This window comes from Ctenopharyngodon idella, chromosome 3 (genome assembly GCF_019924925.1).
Source record: "Ctenopharyngodon idella isolate HZGC_01 chromosome 3, HZGC01, whole genome shotgun sequence".
NCBI lineage: Eukaryota > Metazoa > Chordata > Actinopteri > Cypriniformes > Xenocyprididae > Ctenopharyngodon > Ctenopharyngodon idella.
In genome coordinates this window covers 30234087-30252500 of record NC_067222.1, presented here as the reverse complement: position 1 = coordinate 30252500, position 18414 = coordinate 30234087, and the positions used below count along the sequence as shown (strand labels likewise).

General features: G+C 35.8%; 2 protein-coding genes across 5 annotated transcripts in view; both read left to right on the top strand.

Annotated features, from left to right (window-relative positions):
* LOC127508566 (uncharacterized) overlaps positions 1-18414 on the top strand; it is a 144343-nt gene that overhangs the window by 50364 nt on the left and 75565 nt on the right. The window lies entirely within an intron of this gene.
* Positions 1-18414, top strand: part of LOC127508559 (uncharacterized) — a 111583-nt gene that overhangs the window by 91181 nt on the left and 1988 nt on the right. Inside the window, exon 8 of one of the 4 annotated variants that reach the window (XM_051886632.1) lies at positions 17594-17914. The exons of the other annotated variants lie outside the window; for them this stretch is intronic. Within the exon in view, the coding sequence (XP_051742592.1) occupies positions 17594-17914 (321 nt within the window). The remainder of the gene's footprint in view (positions 1-17593; positions 17915-18414) is intronic. 4 annotated transcript variants of the gene reach the window in all.

The following is an 18414-nucleotide window of genomic DNA, read 5'->3' as shown; positions in this document are numbered from 1 at the left end:
CCTGGGATGAAAGGGCATCTCAATGTGATTCAGTTCTGGTGGATCAGTGTCAGCATATCATTATTGTACCAGTTTACAACAGCTCTGCCTCTGCATCACGTCTGCTGAACCCGTCGCATGAACCTTTGGCCAGTGCGGTGGGCCGAAATGACTTCCTCCTTAACATGTTCTGCTGAGAGTGGAGTCTGAACCGTTTCACTGCAACTATGCACACGACATGCACAGAGCTCGAGTCTATTCACTTCTCTACCTGTTGTGAAAATCACAAGCCTCTTCCAGTTGCTCAGTACTGTCCGTTTCATTTGATTCTGCATTCAGTCGCTGCCCAAAGGTTCATCGCTATTGAGCCATACTGCGTCACAGAGCGCGACGGGCCTCTTTTCTCATTTAAAGGATGACAAACCGAGATCTACACGACGTACAGCACAAACCCTGTTAAAGCAGTACAGTTGTTATACAGTCAAACGCACAAAAATGTTTCTGTTGTGTCAGGTCCCTGGATGATAAGAGTAATCTTTAATAAAGACTTCTGTTTTGTGTGTTTCTGATCATGGTGGGTTTTTGTTTCTTTTCTTTTCTTTGTTTCTTTTTTTTTTTTTTTTTTTTGTGGTGAATTTCAAGGCTGCCATTTCCTTGTTACTTGAAATATTAATAACATTCTCAGGGTGTGTCACATCAACATCGTTTGTGTGTTCAGATGTCACACTCTAAAATGGGAGGGTTTTTTTTTTTTTTTTTTTTTTCATATTAAATTATATTGTTCATCTATTTGTGCTTCGCTATACACTTAAAAATAAAGGTTCTTTATTGCCATTAATGGTTCCATAAAAAAACTTTAACATTTATAACCTTTATTTTAACATTTAACATTTATTTTTAAGAGTGTATTGAGCTGCATCTTCCTGCAAAATTATAGCTAAACTGTAATATTATATGACTGTAATATTGATACACAAACTAATATACTATTTACTTTTATTTAAATAAATAGGCTACTCAAAATGAATACAATTTTAAATTCATGCATAAAATTTGAACAGATAAATGAATAAGTAATTAAGTGCACTGATTAATAATATACATGTCAAATACCCTAATAGGTTTGGTCATGGTCTGCTACAAACAAATTTGTGGTATGATTGTTGCAGACAACGTAATACAAAGTAAGAGATAAATGTGCAGATGGCTTTTCAGGCTGATAAGGTAAGGGGAAACATATCTGTGACATTTTCTGCCATGTATGAAAACTAGCCATATGTTACACGTGTCTTGGCTCACCAAAAAACAGCTTCCTCTTTTTCAACAGCCCCTCCTATTCTGACACTCAAGGTTGATATCGTCCTTACTGCAGTGTTGTTCAGCACTGATGTCATTGGTAGACCACCCCTTCATTGGTAAATGTGACTACAATGCAGGGGGTAACCGCTGTCTCCACGTGTCTCCATTGATGCTGGAAGCATGTGCCTCCATCTACAGGTGAATTTGAGAAAATTAAACTGCAAATTGAAATCAGATGAACAAAAATCTGCAGCAATACATTTAGAGCACAAGCCTTTGAGGAGATTTCAAGCACTCTCATTTGAAAAAACAACTGTGTGCCAGTGCATCTGTGCCAAGTGTTCCCTCAGTCAGGGAGTAAAACAACTGGCAGTGAGAGATTTCTGGAGAGGCAAACAGGTCTACCTGAGCAGCTCCGAAACGTCTCCAAATCAGCTGGACCTCCTGGGGATGGAGTCTCCATTCTCCTGGGAGTGCAACTCATGATAGCTCATCGGCCACATGGTCGAGTATGCCAGGAATTTGAATGGTGCGAGGCAACCTCAGATGCTTCAGACTCCAAAGGAGGAGATGGTGAGTTGTGACATGCGATGGGAGCATAGACCACCTTGATGGTTGATGTACGCAACCAGCATGTCTTTGCCCTATAGGCTTCTTTTATAGGTGGCTCAGTGTAAGATGTACTGCCAGCAACTCGAGGCAATTGATGTGCCAATGCAGATGGGGTCCCGTCCAAACCCCTGAGACTGCATGCCCATTGTACGTGGCACCCCAGCCGGTGGCAGAGGCATCTGACAGACCAGACGTTTTTGGGGGGAGATGCTCAGTGTTGAGACTGTCATCAGTCATCGTATCTGTATTCATTTTATTATTTAATTAAATGAGATTTGGTTTTCTCTGTGACACTTTTGTCCTACTTTGTAGTCAACAGTAAATATATTAAAATAATACAGATGAGACAAATAATGTAGCAATGTGACTTTCTGGAAAGCGGGATCACTACAGGCAGATGGCAGGTGGACACAGCGTAAAAAAGAAGCGAGAGCAGGCGGGTCACACGTATGGGTCAGAACCTGGCAGGAGCGGGACTAAAAAAGTAGTCCCTTGCAGACTTCTACACCGAACTAAGCATTAGCTGTCAAAATGCTGAAATTTTATGCATTGTAGCGAATTAACTCAAAGGGGAAATATTAATAATTATTAAAACTCATTATGATTATTAATTATGAATATGTAAATCCGATCAGATTAACTGGATGTAGCTACATTAAGATTAATATTACAATCAATTAACCTGTTCGTCCAGTGAACACTCAGTGTTGATTGTTTATTAATTCTAAGAAATGTTCATTTCCAGGTTATGAAAAATAACATTCTTATTGTACCGTGCTACTCAAAGCATGTAGTCAGGATCTAAATCACTTAAGAGGCAATTTATTAGCAGACGGAGTCAGAAGCAAACATGTATTGTGCACAATCTTTATTAACTAACTCACAAACACATAACTAAACTAACAGACACATAACATACACGCAGGTCACACACATACGTAGGTAAGAATGAGCAATGATAGAGTTGAACCGGAAGTGGATCCGTTAATGGAGCTATAGGAAAAAAGTCAAAGACAATCTGGAAAAGAATCATCAGTTTCCTCAGTAATAAAACACCTTTGCTGACAAAGGTAACTTTTACAAATCAATACTAAATCGCTGTTTAGTGTTCAAATGTACAATACTTGCAAGATGCCTTTAGGCTGAGGAGCATCGGATCTGCAGGCTGGGTTGTAATCTTGATGGTTCGGTCCGAAGTTGTTGCCAGTATCTTCTGCGTTAGATGAAGTACTATGAAACAACTTATAGATGAGCACATGGCCGGGTTGAAGGCCGAGACATGCATAACGGCCAATAAATGGTATCGACCGATAAAAGCAATTATTTTCGCTATCGGCCGAATGTTTAAAAACAGCCGATGACCAGGGCCAATAATCCTGTGAATCAAAAGGAGGTGGAAAAATGTGTCAGACTGTAATTCATACTGTGTGTAAAGAAAATCTATCTTGTGTTGAATTTAGGGCTGTCAAAGTTAATAGGTTAATAACGCATTAACAGTTAACAAACAGTGATTCTAAAGCAGGGTCTATTTGACCCTATAAATCACCTAGTTCAGGTCTGCAATTTTTCCCTAATAAACATTATTTGTACAAACATTTTGTTTTTTCATTTGAGTGTAATTATTATTTCTGAAAATAACTAGCAGTTGAATATAATAGTTTGGGTTCTGTTGTTAATTTGAACCTCTAATATGAGAGAGGTCCCCGTATATTTACAGCATTAGTTGGGAGAGATTTTTTTTCCCTTAAGAATATCAAACATCAGTATTGGCAGATATAATTCTGAATAATTGGCTATCAGTATCAGCAGAGAAATTTAGAATCTACTTGTAATTATATTCTCACAGAACTAATGACTCTGTGACTCTTCCTCAGACATGGAGGACAGCAGAGATTCACATCACAGACCAGCAGCACTCTTGCTCCTGTTACATTACTTAAGTAGAGGAGAAAGCTTCTTTTTCATTGTACTTTGTATCCTGCAGTTAATATGCAGATGTGCTCCATCTCCAGAGACCAAAATGTAGAGAATGCTAATGACTATGAGATGGATATGGATGATGGAGATCATGAAGATGTGAACTCTGACTCTGACTTTATTTCAAATAAAATATAGTTTAAACAAAAAGCTTAACATCTCCTTGTACTCTGTATAATGATGATTAATTTCATCTGTCCTTGTTCAAAAGTATACTTCCTCAAATATGCTTCACAGTTTTTTCAGCTTGTTAACTTGTTCTTCTGAGAACAACAGAGCTGTTCTCTGAATGCATACTGCTAATTCAGTGTGATTTCAAATGCTCAACTTCATATCAATTCCAAGTATTGTACAGGAGCATATTCATGGTTTAAAGTTAAACACCTTCACATTTGTTGCAGAGATCATTCAAGGGGTTTCACATGCAGTGTCATTTCCCTTTATGTTACAGATTTTAAAGAAACATACACAGCAACACATTGTGGTGGCGTTAGCTTTATGCATTTCCCCCTTAATGATGAAACATGTATTTTACCACCATAATGGTGTAGTTACAGCATCTAGCAAATCAGACCAGGGGTGCCCAACTCGATCCCAAAGAGATACCGTCCTGCAGACGTCACTTCCAGCCCTGCTCCAGCACACCTGCCTGTTATTTTCACGTAATCCTGAATGCCACAATTAGCAGGTTTGGCTACACCTGAAACAAACAATTCCTGACCCCCAGATAGAAACTGTGAAGGTCTCACCAATATTATAAAATAAATAAATAAATAGATAGATAGATAGATAAATAAATATATATAAAAACGTTACTTGTTCTATCATACACTCAAAAAACTATTTGTGGTATGTCTTGTTTATGGGCACAGTCTTGATAGGCGGATCACTCTTCACATATACAAAGTGTTAGTTCAGTTCTTAAAGCACAGGAAGTAACATCTTCAATTCATTGGCACTTTGAAACAACGCAAGGACTGCAATGCCAAGACCTTATCTCTTCATTTTTATATTGGGTAAATAGAATTTTCAATTCTTGCACTTTTTTATATATTAAAATATAATATTCATATTACACATTATTTTACAGTATGTGTACTTAAAGTGAACTTACAGTGTATTTACCCAAGAAAGTATTGGTAATATAAGGTAACTACATGGGTAGGTGGAGGGGTAGGTTTAGGGTTAGTACCTAGTTATAACCCAGTTATTGTAATTGCTATAATATTTATATATATATATATATATATATATATATATATATATATATATATATATATATATATATATATTTATATATATATATATATATATATCTATTTAAAGATTATGAACTGTACAAGTCTTGCAATAGTCTACATCTTTTTATAGTTGTTCCATCATCTCTCAGATTTTTACCGAGCTTTCATTTGTTTTTTAACCCTCATGTTATGTCACGGGTCCATTTGACCCGTTTAGATTTTTGAGTCGACTGAAATGCCGGTTAACCTATGTTTTTTGTTTTGTTTTGTTTTTTTTCTTGCCATTTTGTGACTTTTTCTCATTTAGGGTCATTCATAAAAATATAAAATCAAATTGTTTTCTTCAAACTCCACCAGATTCTTGTTCTACATGTCCCCAAGTACCACTGTGGTGATTTTATTGTTGTTTAACTGTTTCATTCTTTAATAATTATATGCCAAAGTCATATATTATTTACCTCGTTATACAGACATATTTTAAAAATTCATAAAAATATAAAATCAAATTGTTTTCTGCAAACTCCACCAGATTCTTGTTACACATCTCCCCAAATAACACTGTGGTGATGTTCATGTTGCTTAACTGTTTGTAGAATGAGAAGATTGTCTGTGTTATTCATTGACAGATGTACAGTTACTTTTCCAAGTTGTTATTTGGTATAGGTTATTTGGAGTTCAATCTATTCAAAGTAAACAATTCCTTTGTTTTTTGGTATTTTGACATTTTTATATGTATATATGTATACTTTATGGATATTGTTTTATCTGAGACCTGTTTGATGAATTTGCATTGAAAAAGAAAGAAAATCCATCTGAAATTAGGATTCCTTTTTGATGGATTGATTTGTTGAATTGTTGAGAAATTCTACCAGTCAGCATAATGAGCCATAATAAACAAATGAATACCACTACTAATAATAACTTTTTGTCAATGGTATTCATGCTGGACAATGACGATAAGATTAACAATCAAAATGTACAATTATATGGATGTTTTATAGTACATCACAACCAACAAGTTGTATCTGGAATAGCAGATAAATGATGATATTGGAAATGGCTTTAGAAATGTGCATTCAAATTAACATCTAAATATTTGTAAACAATCAGCTGTAAGTCATCACAAGACTATATGGGACATGTTCATGTTGCGTGTCAAGACAGACGAACAGCACACACAAGGCAGAAACAAGATGAGAATTACAGTGCGTGCAGAATTATTGGGCTTGTTGATTTTGTGATCATATTTTTTTCCCAGGGACATCTTACCAATTCCAAACCACAGTAATCTTAATAACTACTATTAGTTTTGTATTTAATCAATTAGAAGTGATATATAATTGTTCATGAAAGCTGGAAATGAAAAATGCCTTATATTCAGGTGTGCAGAATTATTAGATACGTTTTCTTTTACAGATAAAATAAGCCAAAAAAAGAGATTTAACTCAGACTGAAAAGTCAAACAATGCCCATGAGAAGGATGCAATACTAATGCAATACTAGAAATTGCAGTTAAGGCATGACCAATGGACAGTGAAATGCTCATTGGGTCAGCAGGGTCAGACAAAAACAGGTGGAGAAGAAAAGACACATGTTAACTGCAAAATAATTAAGAATTAAGGTGAAAAATTAAGTGTAAAACCATCAGGAACCCTTTAGTCTCCAGCGCCACCATTTTCCAGAACTGCAACCTACCTGGAGTCGTGCAAGGTGTCAGGATCTCAGAGACTTAGGTTAGCTAAAAAATCCTAAAAAATGACCCCCACTTAATAAGAATCACAAGCCAAAGTGTTGTAAAATACATGAAGACTGTTTTTATAGGCTTTTTTATAAGCTTTATAGACACTTATAAATGATTAATTACAAAATTAATAGTTATTAAGATTACTGCGGTTTGGAATTGGTAAGATGTGCCTGGAAAAAACAAAATATGATCAGAAAATCAACATGCCTAATAATTCTGCATTCATTGTACCTAAGTCTTTACTAAGCCAAACAAAACAATGCCAAATACACAGTCAATATCCAAACCTCATGGCCAGCCAAAAGTGTATAAAAGTCTATAGGTTAGTCTATATGTTTATATAGAGGACTAGGAATATTGGTCATGACTTTGGCAAGATTTTGTGATGTTTTTAAAATAAGTCTCTTCTGCTCACCAAGGCTTCATTTATTTGATCCAAAATACAGCAAAAACAGTAATATTGTGAAATATTTTTACAATTCAAAATAACTTTTCTCTTTGAATGTATTTTAAAATGTAATCCATTCCTGTGATGGCAAAGCTGGATTTTCAGCATCATTACTCCAGTCTTCAGTATCATATGATCCTTCAGGAATCACTCTAATATGACGATTTGCTGCTCAAGAAACATTTATTATTATTATCACTGTTAAAAACAGTTGTGTACAATTTTTCTTAAGGATTATTTGATGAACAGAAATTTCAAAAGAACAGCATTTATCTGAAATATAAAGATTTGGCAACATTATAAATATATCTATACTGTTTTTATTATTATTATTATTATTATTATTATTATCAATATAATACATCCTGGCTAAATGAAAGTATTATTTTTTTAAATTTCTTTACAAAAAAAAAAAAAACTGACTTACTGACCCCAAACTTTTGAACGGTATGATAATGTTACAACAGCTTTATATTTCAGATAAATGCTGTTCTTTTGAACTTTCTATTCATCAAATAATCCTGAAATTTTTTTTACACAACTGTTTTCAACATTGATAATAATAATAAATGTTTCTTGAGCAGCAAATCTGTCACAGACACGCCAGGCTCCTCCATCAGCCAATCACTGCGCACTCCCTCACCAGAGTACTGATCACACCTCATCACCACAGACTTTAAAACACTCAACTCACCTCTGTCAGTTGTCCGGTCTCGTTCATACGAAGGACTCCTCAAGTTTATCTCCCCGTATACTCGATTACATACCTGTTCCACTCCAGCGTGTTTTCCAGTCTCCGTGATCCCATCGTCTGTGTGTGTGAGTGTGTTCACTTTCTCCGTTCCTCCATCCAGTCTCCGGAGATCCACTCTACCTCCGTCCTCAAACCTGTGAGAAAAGGACAGTATCAGTATTGTTTATTCATCGCATCTATTATCCTTCACCGTCTACTTACCTCCTCTGCTGTTGTTAACCTGGCTGTTCCTCAATAAAACATCTGCGTGCAATCTGTGTCTCCCGCTATTCTGGCCGGAACAAAATCATCATATTAGAGTGATTTCTGAAGGATCATGTGACACTGAAAACTGGAGTAATGATGCTGAAAATTCAGCTTTGCCGTCACATGAATAAATTGCATTTTAAAATATATTAAAATAGAAAACAGTTATTTTAAATTGTAAAAATATTTCAAAATGGTATAGCCTACTGTTTTTGCTGTATTTTGGATCAGATAAATGAAGTCTTGGTGAGCAGAAGAGATTATTTTTAAAACATTAAAAAATCTTACTGTTCAAACACTTTTCACTAGTGTATAATTATTTAAGAATGAAACAGTTAAACAACAATAAAATCACCACAGTGGTACTTGGGGACAAGGCTCCGAAGCACAGATGGCGTGACCGCGGTGTAAAAACCTATAACATCCAATCAAACCTACTTCATCTGCGGGTCAAAACTGACTGCATCCACACAAGCAGCGTGCATATTAGCAGATCGCACTAAATTACTGCCGTTTTCGACAATGTAAAAGTGGGGATGTAGTACTAGCATGAAGAACAAACAGCCTATAGACAGACTGAGCATTGAGATCGACTCTCTTCGATACAAAAACACTCTGTGTGAGTTCTTGTTTGTAATGTTATTCTTGCTTTAATATATTATACACGCAATAATGCATTTTTTTTCCCAAATATCCACATGATCGCAAATGTGACATTGATTTTAACAACAGTTCAACAAACAGAAGGGTAATAGGCCTATTAAGTGATGTACATTATACGCAGTCCTGTCAGTATTGTTTGCAACAAAATAATAGCTAGGTAGAACGAATGCCACAGCAGAACTGTTGTGTGTCTCCAACAAAGTCCCTTTAAGACTATATAAAGTCTTTGGTCTCCAAGCAACATGTGTGTGAACAAATCCACGGCTTTGAACGAATCACAGACACTTGCTTAATTACTGAATGAATGAATTACTCACTCATTAAGACAGTGACTTACCGCCACCCACTGGCGGTTTTCGTTTAATATTTAAAAGTATCACTTCGTTTTTGCCATCATTGTATATTTCTCTATTTAACTTTTTTTTATTATTATTTAAAACATAATTTATTTTATAAAGGTATTGGGTAAACATGTACTGGGAAATCAATTTTATTGTTCCTTATGGAAAAGGTGTGACTGCAGTCTAAGTTGAAGAGGGGGTACACAGAAGGATGTTAAATTCCTCAGGGGGTACTCCACTCTAAAAAGTTTGAGAACCACTGTTCTAAGGCAACTGTACAGACCCAAAATAATGAGATTTTTTTTATTATATTTTGTTATGTTGGTTTTTAACTATCCTTGTGAAGGAAAAAAAAAATAGCTTTTCCAACTTATTTCAATACTGAAAAATATTTTGTCATTCACAGATGGTAAAAATTAGCTATCATTTCTTTTTTCAAGCTATCTGAAATACTATATAACCTCCATTGTTTTTCTTGAAATTTTGTGACTTTTTTTCATTTAGGGTCATGATGTGATGGGATGATGTGTTTTGACATATACACACAACATTTCTGTTGTTCAGTTTGTAATGTCCGTGGGTCAATTTGACCTGCACATTTTAATGTTCTAAAGCAACTGTACAGACCCAAAACAATAACATTTCTTGGTTATATTTTGTTATGTTGGTTTTTAACTACCCTGGTTAAGGTAAAAAAGGGAGCCCTTTTCCAATAAAAAATAGTTTGTCATTCACAGATGGTAAAAATTAGCTATCGTTTCTTTTTTCAAGCTATCTAAAATACTATCTAACCTCTGTTTTTTTCTTGAAATTTTGTGACTTTCTCATTTAGGGCCATGAACATGCATGCAAAGTTTCAACATACTGATGTGTTGTGAATGGTCAATTTGACCCAAATAGGCAGCTGTTCAAAAGTAACTGTACAGACCCAAAATACAAAATACTTCTGTGTTGTATGTCAGAGCTCTTTAACTGTAGTTCTGAAGTACCAGCGTCTTGCTGAGTTTAACAACTTTTTATTTTCTAAGTTTGTGAAAATATAAAGTTGTTTTTACCTGTTTATTGTCTGTCCCACTTTTTGAGCACAGACATGAAAAAGACTTTTCCAACTTAAATTGTCAAAAATCTTGAATACTTCAGAGCACAGACTTAAGTTATCTTTTTAAAGGCAAAATGTCACAGATTATTGTAGAAGTAAAAAAAAAAAAAGTTGTAAAAGTTTTTTAAAAAAGTTATAGAAGTTTACGTTTATGAAAATTTTACAAAACATGTTCAACTCTAAAACTTCAAGAAAACCAAAACTAAATATCTGAACTAGTTTTAGGCTGATATCTCAAAAAAAAAAAAAAAAAAAATTCAGTAAGGTTTTTGTGCGCAGTACCGAACTTTTTTTTATTAGATGACTTCCATGCTCCATTGGCCTTTCACAACATTGCTGCCCAGCTTATTTGTTTTTACAGTCTACTTCGGCTTAAGAAGTTTTTGGGAAACACAGTGCAGGTCTATCTACATTCTAACAAATTCATCTATGGGTGCATCTCAATCATCTTCTGTAAATCATTATATTGTGCACATGAATTCAGCCAATGGTAAGGAGAGTAAAGAACTCTGGCTTACTACACAGTGTGACGCTGATGACTGGTATTTATAGACAACAGCAGAACTGATTTCTTTCTGGCATTACTTTTAATGTTATTTAATGTACATTATGATAAATACTTTGCTTGTTACATAAGTGTAACATTTCAGCCATACAGCCCTTAAGAGAGCAGCCAGAAAAATGGACTTTATGAAGTTCTTTACCTTCAAGATTGATAATATTAGAGAGAAAATTATAACTATGCAACAGTCTACTACAGTATCACATCAGACAGTGCATTGTAGTGTCCCTGAGGAAAAATTCCATTCATTCTTTGCTATAGGATAGGAAGAATTGTTACTTGTTAAATCATCTAAATTAGCAACATGTATGTTAGACCCTATACCGACTAAGCTACAGAAAGAGATGCTTCCAGAGGTCATAGATCCTCTTCTTAATATCATTAATTCATCTTTGTCATTTGGATACGTACCAAAAACTTTTAAGCTGGCTATTATTAAATGTCTTGTTAAAAAAAACGCAACTTGATCCTACAGAATTAGTCAATTACAGGCCAATCTTGAATCTACCTTTTCTGTCAAAGATACCAGAAAAGGCAGTGTCCTCACAACTATGCTCCTTTTTTAGAAAGAAATGGTATCTGTGAGGATTTCCAGTCAGGATTTAGACCGTACCATAGTACTGAGACTGCTCTCATTAGAGTTACAAATGATTTGCTCTTATCATCAGATTGTGGTTGTATCTCTCTATTAGTGTTACTGGATCTTAGTGCTGCATTTGACACTATCGACCACAACATTCTTTTGAATAGACTCGAAAATTATGTTGGCATTTGTGGAATTGCATTGGCATGGTTCAAATCATACTTATCTAACCGTTATCAGTTTGTAGTAGTAAACGAAGAGATGTCGTATCGATCACAAGTTCAATATAGAGTACTGCAAGGCTCAGTACTAGGACAGTTGCTGTTCACCTTGTACATGCTACCCTTGGGAGATATCATTAGGAAGCATGGCATTAGTTTTCACTGTTACGATGATGATACTCAGCTCTATATATCTTCATGCCCTGATGAATCTTACCAATTCACAAAATTAACGGAATGCATAGCTGATTTCCTACTACTTAATTCTGAAAAAAAAACAAAAAAAAAACAGAGATTCTAATTATTGGACCAAAAACCTCCACACGTAATAACCTAGAATATTGTCTAACACTTGATGGCTGCTCTGTTAAAAAGCATTTTTTTTTTAAAGAGGTGAGGCACAGGTACATCTCACATTTGGTGCACTTCACCCTAACAATACACTTACAGCCACTTGCACCTGCCTGTTTGAGACACCATGGTAGGCCAGTGGTTGGTCTGGGCCAGTAGTACTGGCTGTGGTGGCAGTGGGCAGGCAGGTCTCCGATGTTGATTTAATCCATAATACAAATGCCATGGCAGTCCTTAACATACGACTAATCAACATTATATCACTAGCATTAATGTTGTTATTGTTACAGCTTAACAGACTGCAGCTGACCTTTGCTAGCTAGCTAACCTATTACAATAATGTAATTCCATAATTGCACAGTGTTGCCATATGGCAACACAGACATTTTATCGATTTACCAAAAACTATTTTCATAAAAACTTTTTTGAGTGGTGAATATGTCATCATAACTTACCCGAGATGATGTTACCAGTTTTTTTGTAAATGTGACATGGGCGGGTCCTTGTTTGTTACTGACGTTTTAGTTTGCTTTCAGCAACTACCGACAAGAGACGGCAGTCTGTCAGAAATCGCGCCACAGAAAAAAATTGCATGTCATGTGACTTAACCAAAGCACATCATTGGCTAAACTAAGGTCTTCTCTTACCAACAAAAAAAAACGAGAATGTTCTCTTCAAGAGACAGTGGCAAGGAAATGAACTCAAAGAGTAACTCAAAAGCATCTGCGCACATACATATTCAAACATGCATACCTATAGACTAAACACGTAAAAGAACGGCAAGAATACATTAAAAGTTTTCAGTTAAAAAGCTGTCATTTAAGCACCCCCTAAGTTAATAATTAACGATTTTTAAACTGAAGTGATTCAATCAAAAACTTAGTTTAGCTCGATAATAACTACACCTAAAGCTACTGTAAAGCTAAAATAATCTCTGTCCATTAATTTTCCTATTGTCACTGTGAAGCTGCTTTGAAACAATCTGTATGTTAAAAATCGCTATATAAATGAAGATGACTTGACTTGAATTGACTTGACATAAATTATAAATGGTAGCTAGATTATGTTCATTACCATTAATGCTGCTGCGAGTGTGTTTCTAATACAATGGTTGAGGGAGTGAAGGCAAATTTGACATCTTTTTCTCTTCTGACTGCTGCAGTCAATCTCTCTATAGTTTCCCCCTCTTTTTGAGAGTCGTGGAAATGTTACCGATGATCTTTTGACTATTAGACTATTTCTTTTGCTTTTAGAGCAACTGCAAACACAAAAATTGTGCAAATACATAAATTATATTTGCTGTCATCTCCCATTCACCGCTATAGAATTTGAACCAACTATGACGACTTCCACTTCTGAGTTGAACACACATGAACGCCACCACAATGTCGTAAATGTGAGAGGGAAGCTAGGTATTTTCTTTAAGCCCTGATCTTTATGAGTTGGGGGCATGTCAGTGAGAAACATGGTGGAATACCACAATACTTATAGGTATTTAGCAGTGACATGTCACGCTTTTCTATAGGTTGTTTGCACTTGACGTCACAGGGTGGTGCGAAATGCAGACGGAGGTCAGGAAGTGATTTTCTGCATAGGGAAGCACTATGAAATGCCTATGTTTTGCGTTGTTTATGGTTGCTCTAATCGACCAAACGAAAAAACCACAAGGAGCTTTTATTGTGTACCAAAGGTTGTTCATCAGGGGGGGAAATGCAAGAAATTGACTGAAAAATGCAGGAAATAGTGGCTTGTAATCCTGTGTCTGCGGTCAGGAGGAGCCGAGTAGGATAATGCTTGTGTGTGCAGTGACCACTTTGTCAAACTTAATACAACTTGCATATGCAACCACTGACAAAAAAGTAGTATGTCTCCATAGTTTTGTATGCTTTCATTTGTTTTCTGGAATAGAGGGATGTCTGTGCCTGGTTGCAAAAATCACATGTCCTACTTAAGGGAAAGACTTGAGGTGCTTTACGCAACCAGGCCCTGGAGATGCTTAGGCTACAGTCTCGATGACAGGCAAATATTCAAATTCAGTAGAAAAATCCTCCTCTTTGTAAGGATCATGTCCAACATATGTGATTTTCTGTTTACACCTCTCTTGTAATAGTGTTTAAACCAGTACATTAAGGACTCCATCTAGTCCATTGTGCTTTTCACTTCCTGTCTTCCATCTGAATTTTGCGCATCATCTGAATCAAGTGATTGCAAACAAGCTATTTACAGAGAAGTAAGCTAATTGCCTGCACAAGATATGATAGCCTAATAATATAACAATATAATTTGTAATGATAAAGATTACAGTGGCTTCATAAATTAATTAAAAACATAAAAAAGCAAAACACACCTGATGCACATTTCTTTGATCTTCATTTTCTAGAAGTAGAGTTTAAGAACCTTGCTGTATTTTTATGTAAATAATTAAGAGAAAGTACTTACTCGAACGCAGCTGCCTGTAATTTTTTTATCATTAATGTTAGATAAGACGAAGGTGCATGTTAGCTAACACAACATTAAAAAGTTGCCATAGTTTAAAAACCTGTAATATTGAGTTAATGCATATAAAAACAAACCAACACATTCTCACCTGTAAAAGGTTATCCCATTTCTTTGGGAATTTAAATTTGGTTTTACCAGAGGCTGTGCAATACATGAAAATTCACTGATTTTTACTGTGAGTGACGACAGAATCTGAAATGAAATGTTGATCACTCAAAGATGATAGACATCGAATGTGGCATCTATGTATACATATTTAAGGCAAGGAGGATGTATTTTTGTAGGCAAAAACTCAGAAAATGAATTAGTATTTTAGCACTTCTGGTTCCATTGTTCTCATTCATTCATTCTTTAATTAATTTATTTTTCAAGCACAATTTATATAACAGCAGTTGCTCAATGTGCTGTACAAAGATAAAAATAAATAAAAAACAGAAAATACAGAAGTAAATTCAAAGTAAGCACAGAAATTCAATGTAAAACATGCCTCAATACCCAGTAGAATTAAAAGCCTGAGATAATAAATGAGTTTTTAACCGAGTTTTAAAACTAGATATTGTAGGAGCCGCTCTACCATGCAAGGGTAAAAGATTCCACAGTCTAGGTGCAGCTACCTAGATGGCCCGGACACCCCTGAGTTTTAATCTAGACCTGGGAACAATCAAAAGCATCTGATCAGAGGACCTAAGAAATCTAGTAGAGCCGTTTTAAAAGGTCTGCAAGGTAAGGTAGCACCAGTTTTGAGAACAAACAACAAATTTATTGTTCTGAAATCAATACATTTTTTGAATGAGTTTTTTTATGTTAAATGCCTGAAATAAATGCCTCTTGAGGTAGTGTTAACCACAACCTCAAGAGGCATTTATTTCAGGCATTTACATAATTTTCTCTATGGCAAAATACATCAGTGATACCCTCTTTTGATTTTTTAAAGCTTTTTTCTTTCTGTTAGCGGTTGCTAACAAGTGGCTAAATGGGACTACAGAGGTTGTTTGGGACATTAAGTGTCATCAGCCAAACAGAAACTCATGTCACTATACTTTCACAGCCTTGTTGTGTTTATAATCACACTCCTGCAAACTATTATAACTCAACATTTCAGGAAAAATATTTTTTACATAAAGACTAAAAGAATTGTCAGAAGCTTAATGATGGTGATGTTAAAGTAAATCATAAAATAGTTGTAAGCCTACAATGTTTTTAAATGTCTCTGTTTTTCATCTCAACAGCCAGTGCTCTCACTTCTGCAGCTGGTAAGTAACAGACTGTTAGTCACTCTTTTAAAACTCAGATCTTATTCTGGTTACATGAGATGACGGACAGTTTTTGCTAGTTTGCCAGTTTAGCATGTTGTAAGATGTGAGTTGATTCATAATATAGTTATTTTATTTTTTAGGTGAATATAGTATCAGGCTGGTGAATGGTAATAATGACTGCTCTGGGAGAGTTGAGATCCTTTATAATGGCCAGTGGGGAACAGTGTGTGATGATGACTGGGACATAAATGATGCTGCTGTGGTGTGCAGACAGTTGGGATGTGGAGGAGCTGTTAGTGCAACCTCCAGCGCCAGTTTTGGACAGGGAAGTGGTCAGATCTGGTTGGATGATGTGGGATGTTCAGGAAGTGAATCATCCCTCACACAGTGCTCACACAATCCTATTGGAACACATAACTGCGGTCACAGTGAAGATGCAGGTGTCGTCTGCTCACAGGGTAAAATATTTATTTCCCCAGATCCAAGATGGCATTGTATATTTGCTGTTTTGCTTGTGATGGAAAGAGTACCAAAGTGATTAAAAACAACAAAACCTATGGTGTTTGGCCCCAAATGATAATTATATATATTAAAAAAAATAAACAAGAGAAAGCAAAGGGGCTCTGCACATTAGGTGCTTGGTTCATAACAATGTCAAACATTTACAATATACAAATACTTACAACATAGTTTTTAATCACATTGTACTTACATTTTCTGTATCTTAATAGACATACGATTGGTTAGTGGGTCTGATTCATGCTGTGGAAGAGTGGAGATCCTTCATAATGGCCAGTGGGGAACCGTGTGTGATGATAACTGGGACATGAATGATGCTGCTGTGGTGTGCAGACAGTTACAGTGTGGATCAGCCATCAGTGGACCTCATAGTGCTGCCTTTGGTCAAGGCAGTGGATCGATCTGGCTGGATGATGTTGGATGCTCGGGAGGTGAAGGAAAACTCACACAATGTTCACACAATGGACTAGGAAAACATGACTGTAATCATGGTGAAGATGCTGGTGTTGTTTGTTCACGTAAGTCAAATCTTTTGCATCTTGACTTTTTTTTTTTTTTTTTTTTGGAGAAATGAGCAATAACTTAATTACATTAAGCTTCATGTATTTCATGATTTTTATCTTAACATGCTATTTTAAATGGATGTCTATTTCCTTTGCAGGTGACCTGCAGAAGCCCTCTCTTTCCCTGATCTCCACACATACAGTTGTTTCTCCTGGAGAAAACATTCAGTTCAGATGCACAACACCTAATCCAAGATGCAATGCTGATGCTGAATTCCACCTCTTCATAAATGGATCATCTATATTATCCTCCCAGAAACATGTATCTAGTGTGACTTTCAACCTTGTTAATGTAAGCGTCTCACATCAGGGCAGCTACAGCTGTAATTACTCCTACAAAAACAGCATTATAAAGTCACCTTGGAGTAACACTGTTGAAATCACTGTGGGTGAGTGTTTAATCTCAGCTCATTGTCTACATCATATAAATGCATTAGTTGCATTAAAAAAGTGAATTCATTCTGTATTGATTTCTTATTTTTGTGTTTGTGCTGCTAATTTGTAAAATGGCTGTAAATTACTGTACATTTTGATCCTGAGAAGATGTAGTTCTTGAAGACATTTTTTTTTTTTTTTTAAAGCTGTTTGAATTTAATGTTTGAGGTTCTGTAATATAAATGTATTATTGTTTTCTAGTGCAATTGCAGCAGCCCAGCATTCCCCGCATTGCTCCTGATGGACAGTTTGATGTTGGGCCTCAGGGGCCAATGATCCCATGGGGCGACAGTTTCACTATCATCTGTTCCACTGAATCTCAGTATCCTGGAGGCTCCTTCTATCTGTTTAAGGAATCAGATATCACCAGGAGACAGTCAGCTGTCGATCTGTCTGCCTCCTTCTTCTTTCCTGAGGCAGATTTTTCACACGAGGGAAACTACAGCTGTGTTTATGAAGTCATTTTGTCCTCACGCTCCTTCCGTTCATCTGCCTCTGAACTGCTGGTCATCACTATCACAGGTACTGATGTCTTTTTTGTGTTTGTGCTGCTGATTTGCAAAATGGCTGTGGATTAAATATTTATCCCAATAATATGCAGTTCTTGAAGACATTTTCTATTTAAAGCTGTTTGAATATAAATGGGTCATATGATGCTTTTAATGTTTTCCTTTTCTTTTAGTGTGTTATATATCTGTTTGTACATGTATACAATCTGCAAAATTATAAAGCTCATAGTCTCCCACAAAGGGATTTATTATATCTAACAGAAAACACTGATCCAGACCTGCCTACAACGACTCGATCAAAGTCCAGATGTTACTTCCGCAAACGTCTATGTCACAATGTGAAATGATAGCATAATGCGCGCCCAAAGGTGCAAAAAAAAAAAAAGAGATGAGGCTTCATTTAATTGTAGTGTTGTCATCATGTCGCAGACACTGGATGAGAAAGCAAAACCCCTTTATTGGCTATCCAAAAAGGATGAAATAAGGAATCAGTGGTTAAAATGTATTTATAAC